At 43.4% G+C, this 7,423-nt stretch overlaps 1 protein-coding gene across 2 annotated transcripts in view; it reads right to left on the bottom strand.

Annotated features, from left to right (window-relative positions):
* Nucleotides 1-2,429: 2,429 nt before the first annotated feature.
* The window catches only part of LOC119735359 (vacuolar protein sorting-associated protein 26C-like), an 8,293-nt gene continuing 3,299 nt past the window's right edge, over nt 2,430-7,423 (bottom strand). For both annotated transcript variants that reach the window (XM_038209059.1, XM_038209060.1), the window contains exons 3-7: nt 7,215-7,364; nt 5,533-5,688; nt 4,173-4,350; nt 3,287-3,412; nt 2,430-2,606 (exon numbers count right to left, since the gene is read on the bottom strand). In XM_038209059.1, coding sequence (XP_038064987.1) covers nt 2,524-2,606; nt 3,287-3,412; nt 4,173-4,350; nt 5,533-5,688; nt 7,215-7,364 — 693 coding nt within the window. In that variant the 3' untranslated portion in view covers nt 2,430-2,523. The remainder of the gene's footprint in view (nt 2,607-3,286; nt 3,413-4,172; nt 4,351-5,532; nt 5,689-7,214; nt 7,365-7,423) is intronic.

Here is a 7,423-nt window from a genome sequence, read left to right as displayed (position 1 = left end):
TATAACCAGCAGCCGACCACAATTCAACGTCGCTTTGTAAGATGTTGAAATGACGTCAGATAATGGACGTTGTGTTTGGTTGAAAGCATACGACGTCAGATATTATAACCAACAGCCAACCACAATACAACGTCGACTTTGAGTCATTGGAACGACGTTAGAAAACGAACGTAATATCATGGTTGAAAACATGACTTAATAATGACGTCAAATATTATAACCAGCGGCTGACCATAATCCAACGTCATTTTTGAGTCGCTGAAAAGACGTCAGAGAACTGACGTTATAGTTTGGGTAAAACCGTGACTTAATAATGACGTTAAATATTATAACCATCAAACGACCGGAAAACAACGTCATTATTTGATTCGTTGACACGACGTTAGAAAACGGACGTAAAATAATGGTTAAAAACATGACCAAATAACGACGTCATATATTATAACCAACAGCCGACCATAATTCAACGTCACTTTTTGAGTCGTTGAAAAAACGTCAAAAACGGACGTTGCATTTTAGTCAAAAGCATGACATAAGTACGACGTCGGATATTACAACCGACGGCCAACCATAATTCAACGTCGTTTTTTGAGTTGTTGAAACGACGTTAGAAAGCAAACGTCATATCTTGGTTGAAAACATGACATAATTGCGACGTCGCGAAGGGAAACGCAAAAATAACAAAAATACAACGTTGTTTTTCAGTCAGTTGTATAGACGTTGACAAAACAACGTCATACCATGGTTGAAATTACGTTTGGTAATATTCCCGACCAAATTCCAACTATATTTCGACGTTGTTGTTACGTTAAATTCTGACGTTAAATTGTCGACACTAAAGCAACGTCTGGCAGACGTTATAATGACAACGTCGGCTTTTGGTCGACTAAAACAACGTTGATTTTCGGTTATGTATGGTTGATCCGACGTTGCGACCATAAAACAACCATTATACAACGTCAGTCTGACGGTCGGTGCCTGCTGGGTATGCATTCAAATTTAAACAAGTGACTCATGAGTGACTCATGAGTGACTCGGACTCGCATCAAGTGACAAGTGACTTTATGAGTAGTTGGTCTTGGATTTCGTCTTCACAGTTAAGGCGGCGGAAATAAGAATTGTATTTTCAGATTGGATTTTGAAATTAAAATGATTGTATTCCTAGGACTGGCCAACATATAAAGAATAGTAACTGATTACCGGTGCCATGATGTGTTCAATGGGAAAAAAAATGCACAACATGTACACGTACTTTGTACGTCCTGGCATGACGTTTAGTTGATGCAATATGACGGATTAGCTGCTTCAAGGTACATAGGCCATCAGCCTCGGTCCAAAATTTTGGCAACCGGTATCAAATGGGGGGAATAATCGTCATAGTGATTTTTGGCAAGGTATACACCTCCAGAGTTGGAAAATATGTGATAGCATTGCAGCGGTGGCAGCTTTTTGGGTGTTATCACCCTTTTTTTTCAAAATGTCCATCAAAATGCTGGTTACCACTCTAGGGGCGGTTTACCTTGCGCATGCGCACTATAATCATTTATGCCCTGATTCGATACTGACCAAACCCCCAGGCTGATGGCCTAACACTGGCCAATCAGCATGGGGCACTGTGGCCAAACAGTTAGGGAACGTCTCAAAAGTTGGAACGCTTGAAACATTCAACCAAGGAACATCGGGGAACATGCATGATTGTTCCCACTGCCCAGGAACACCAGGCGATCCAGCGTGGGAACGTTGGTCTATGCGCGTGCTCACTTACCTGGGAACGGCCTGTTCCAGTTGGGAACACGCTGAGAAAACAGCGCGTTCCCAATGGGAACGCAGTAGTGTTCCTAAAAGGAACGTTCCATATGGAACGGAAGCGTTCCGACTTATGAGACGCTCCCTTATGGTGTTCGACCCATGTGCCATGGTACGTTGGTTCAAAGTGAATGCAGTTTGGGAGTCCTTGGGCAAGACACTTTACATCAATTGCCTCTCTCCACCCAGGAGTATAAATGGGTACCTGTGAGGGTAGAGACCCGATTGAACTGATCTAGTGCTGCTGCGAAAACTGATTTTGGTGAACGGGAGTAATTATACTATTTAGCGCTCTCAAGGGCGGATCCAGAACACAATTTTTTTGGGGGGGGGGGCCAAAAAAATGTTGGTCCCCCAAAAAAGTGGGTCAAAAACATTACGGCGTGGGGTTCGGGGCCGCTTTAGGGCCCCGAAACATTTTTGGATTCTAGATGCTCTGTGGTGCGATCTGAGGCAATTTCTGACCACTTTAACCAATGTTTTTTTGAGGAAAAGATGGTGGTGTACTCATTGCCTGCCTTTATTGCGATGTCACTTAAAAAAAAAAATATGGGTTCCTTTTTTGGGGGGGGGGGGGGGGCCCATGGCCCCCTTTGGCCCCCCCCCCCCCCCCACCCCCTGGATCCGCCCTTGAGCGCTCTGTATCCTTTGGAAGGCGCTTCATGACGACCAGTTTAATAAAATGAATCATTATTTAGGCTTGTGGTTGTCATTTGTCTAGAAGCGTGTTAACTTGACAGGAAAGTTCTCTGTGATCAGGTGATCATCTTGAAGGACGACGACAAGGTTGATTTCAAATTCTGAAACAGAAAACAGGAGAAAAGGTAACTGACAGTAAACAATTAAAATGGCCAAATAGTCCTATGTAACGAAAATATGAACCCAATCATGAACCCTAAAATATGCCTGATATCTTTATGTTTGGGATGAAAAACCTGATGTGCACTTTCACTGATTCACAAATTAGACAATCGTTGTGTGAATACATTTAGAAATTTCAGATATATTGCGGTTAACAGTGTGAGTATATACACTCTTGTTTTACTATACTCCCGAGGACAATGCTTTGTGTTTCCCTTTGTCCCTGTAATATAACACTCTCCCATAGCCTAAGCACACGAACCTACTACAGAGGACCGTTTTGAACAAAAGACCCAACGCCCGAGGACTGATAGGATCCGTTGTTCTCCCTTTGTGTGTCGGTCCTCGGGGGTTATGTAGAACACGTACAGCATTACTTGTGTAAGGCTGGAAAAGCGTCAATTCAAATTGAATTTTTTGGGGGGGGCAGGACCCAAAAAACACAGATATGGCAACAAAAAAAAGTATTTCAAACTATTAACTCTCATTTTACCACCAAAATGTAATATTCAGAATACATCAAACAAAGAAACTGGAGTGGAACGAAGAAGGATTACAAACACAGAGTCAAACACTTCCATTTAGTATACACCTGAGGCAGTAGAAAGTGTGGCCTTACCGACTTTGAAGTTACTAGTAGCTAGCGTAGGGCAAGTGAAGAGTCGAGGGAAGACCATGTACATTGGGATGGTGATCCCTCTGCACACATCACCCTCACCGATCTGAATATTCTGGATCTCCGTCGCTGAAATACAAGTTGTAAAAGAAAACAATGAACTTTCTCATGAACTAGAGGAGCTCTACTATGGAGTATAGGCTCTGTGTGCCAACAAAAGACGGCGTGTTTTTCAGGCATGCAACTGGTAAATCACAAGAAAAGAGGAAATTCAAATTTTTCCCAAACTTTGTACAGTGTTTTTCTATTTTCAATGGCACACATGGAAGTAAAAAAAGAGGAAATCAGCTGAACCGAGGAAAAGTTGCATGCCTGTTTTTTATCACTTTTTAGAGCCCCATGGTCGGGACAATGCGTGTGCGTACTGTACTGATTCGCGCACGAAGTAAGCAAGACTTATTTTTTTCTGAACGTTGTGCACAAAGCTAAGCCCTAGCGTCTTCGCGCATGAGCACGCGACTACGTTCAAATTTAACTTGCGATGGTCTCCCAGACTAATCAGCACCCCAATAACTGTGGATCAATCGAAATACGCAGTGGATGGACCGGGAACCAGTCTAGGTCTCCCCCAACTCTCCTTTCCTGGATGTTGAAGGGGTACTTGTGCACGGAGCCCATAATACAGTACTCCAAAAAAAAAGTGACAAAAAAGGAAAGAGAGACATATTTTCCTGCCAAGATGCTACGCATTGTACACATTCAGAAGAAAGTATGTTGTGTACACTCCGCACCATAAATGTGATAACCAGTGTGAACAAATGCTTGCAAACATAGCTTTGCACTGGCTGTGATTCAGAAATCGGTAACACACAGTAAACCTGACACTAACCATCTCTTGCGTAGCCCTCAGCACAGCCGCACGTCTCAACTCGCACCAGCTGTATCTCCACCGATTTGATGGGCGCGTCGCAATACTCAATGACCACTGTGCCGGTCAGGGGGTTCTTGATGCAGCAAATGGCCGAGTCTAGCTTGCCCTTGATGCTGAAACGTGGCAGTCCTCCTTTCTGTAAAAACAAAATGTCCAATCCACAACCACAACGGAAACTGACTAAGTCACTTGATACTTCCTTTGTTAAAAAAAAATTCACTTCCGTGGAAATCCACAACTTCATGAGAAAGTAGTTAAACTATGGTGGTTCGGTAATTCAGGCGATTCACAATGCAGTGCGCCACCAAGAGTTTGCCACGGAGAGTTGAATTTTCCCAGTGCATTAATTGTGGGAGATGGTCGACAAATTCACAGAGCGGGACATTTGAAAGTGTTCGTTTTTCCGTTTAGTACTTTCGTAAGGGTATGATTCAAGGATCTATTTGCCCTTTCCTTTTCTTGTTATCAATATGGTGTTTTTTGTAAGTTCAGAACGTATATGCCCCAATCTATAACGAATTAGCTCAAGTTGTCTACTGACACTCATTCAAATGGGCCATGTTTTGTTGACTGTAAACTTTAAAAATGGACTCTCCATGGCATTTTCTGCTGTTGGATGTGGATAATAAATAAAAACTCTTGGTAGCGCACTGCATTGTGAATCGCCCGATTCACAAAGCGCCATATTGATTATGCAGTATACAGTGTATATGGAAATGGAAATATTATTAGCAGAATTGCATGTCCTGAAAGCAATTAGTCAATAACCCGCCACTGCGAGAGGGCATTATCATGACCAACAAATATCACCCGCGAATCTGTCAGGAACAACGACTAGGGAAATGCTTAAAATCTCCCCCGAAAAATTGGGGAAACTAGTGCGCGCATGCAATACTTCTGCAGGCAATTACGGTCCATTTTCAGTCCCACGCACACTACATAGCACAAAAGAGCTGACCAGTGAAGCTGCACTGAAGTCTTGCTGCATCTTTTATACTACTGAAAGAAATTTAAGAGTTTGGTTCGGAACTACAATGAAATGTTTTGAATGCGCGTTGCATTATTAGGCCAAACAGGTGCGCGCGCATAACACAACTGATACAAATACCCTAGACGGTTCGTGGGTGATATTGGTTGATCGTGATAACGCCCTCTCACAACGGCGGGTTATTGCGGCGACTGGTAATCGCCCCTAGACTAGACTTTATGCATGCACACAAGTGTGCACAAGGGGAATGTCCCACACACTGGATCAGATCAGACATGTGGTCAAACAATGCCATCTACTGTTCCTGCACACAATTCATACACTACTTACATCTTTGATGTTTTGTAAGGATTCGGGCGTGATGGCAAAGGACACCGGCTTGGGCTGCGCCTTCTCCTTCTGATCCTTGTACTCGACGATGAACTCGATGGACTTGGTCAGGTCTTTGGCCAGTAGAGGGCGCTTCATCTCCCCCTTGATTGTGTACTGTGGTGTCAAGGGACAGAATTAGTGAGGACATATTATTTGGCTGAGAGAGATACTTTATCCCTTACCCTACTAGACCCTCCAACGCATGCCAATATGTGCCTCAAGAAAATCTCCTATGTTTTTTGCATGGCCCTCCAATATGTGCCATGTCATTTCAAGGGTAACTGGACAGGCACTCCAATACATGCCACAGAGAACAATGAGAGTCCTCTGGTAACAAAGTGAGTGCCCCCAGCTGGTCAGTATCAGGCACCCTCCAGGGCCTCCAACTCCTGCCAATTGGAGCCTTCACTGTTAAGACAAACTATCTGCCAATAAACTGCAGCTGGGACAGGCTGATGAGCTTCACAGAATCTTGTGAAGGAAGTGGGGGTGGCATTCTGGGTAATTTATCACGACCTACCGGTATGTAAAAGACATCTGGGGCGCGTTTTGGCGGTCATAACCAAGAATTGGTTCGTTGGTTTCTCTTTGGTTAATTGTTTTGGAGATTTGAGTACTACATGATCATGCGTAATTCTAACCCAATTAAAATTGCCGGAGAAATTCACCGACAAGAAACCACCGAACCAATTCTTGGTTATGACCGCCAAAACGCACCCCTGGCTGCAGCTGTTTAAGACCGCGGTAAGCCAATGCGCGCAAATGCTATCCGAAAACTTTCTCATAGAAATGCATACATTCCATACCGGATGTGATTTCTTTTTCATTGCGGACCATAATGCAATTTGACCCTTCATGAATCTGAAACGGGGCCTGAGCAAGTGACGGGAATTGAAAATACAGATTTTCCTACATTATAACGCTTTTGGGGAAAAAAAAAAATTATGAATGGGAATAAAAGAGTGATGACTCAGTCTTAATGGCCGTTTCAAACCTTGCAGGGTCATGCCATGGCCGCAATGACTTGAAGGTCACTGGTCACGCAAACAAGTTTCTGTTAAAAGTTGTTCTGAGACTCTTGTATTAACCAGTGTTCTTCAACCTGTAAAAATAACCTGGTGCCCCGCCAAGCTTTCTGAGGCACCCGCCAAGCTTCACAAGCTGCCGCCAAGCTTAAAAAGTTGCCCGCCATGCTTCCAAAAAAAAAAGGAAAAAATAATTAAAAAAAACAAACAAGTGCCACTACCATTGGCCTCCAGGGTATATTTTGGCCAGAAACTCTGCCAAAAGCAGTAACATGCAACACTTGTCAAAATGACAAGCCTGCCCATTGTAGCAATCAATCAGGTCAAAAGTCTCAAGGCCAAACTGCCTCAGAGTCCCTGGTCACTGATGTGTTAAAAAAAAGATGATGCTAAGCCAGTATGTACTTAATTGTTAGTGTTACTGTGTTAGAAATGGCCTAAAAGCTGTTATCTGTACATAAATTACATGTTCATCTGCAAATAGCGCCCCCTAGCATAAAGAAATGTACGACTGCAAATAGCGCCCCTAATATAATTATAGCGCCCCCCCCCTTCCACTTTTTGACGGCGCACCGACCTTCAAATTTCGAAGTTGGAGAACACTGATTAACATACCTGAATATTGACGAAGACTCCATGGTACGTCTCATACAGGTTCTTATTCGCCTTGGGTTTCAGCGGGAGCTCAAATGGAATTTCTGTCTTTCCCGCAGGAATCTTCCCCGGTTTGGCAACATTGACCACGTAATTCAGGAGCTGTATCGGCTGAAAGTATCGGAGAAACCCCAAGACATGAATTATTTAAACGATAAACGAAACAATAA

This window comes from Patiria miniata, unplaced genomic scaffold (genome assembly GCF_015706575.1).
Source record: "Patiria miniata isolate m_02_andy unplaced genomic scaffold, ASM1570657v1 HiC_scaffold_29, whole genome shotgun sequence".
Taxonomy (NCBI): domain Eukaryota; kingdom Metazoa; phylum Echinodermata; class Asteroidea; order Valvatida; family Asterinidae; genus Patiria; species Patiria miniata.
The sequence above is the reverse complement of the archived record's forward strand: the minus strand, read 5'-3'. Positions and strand labels throughout refer to the sequence as shown.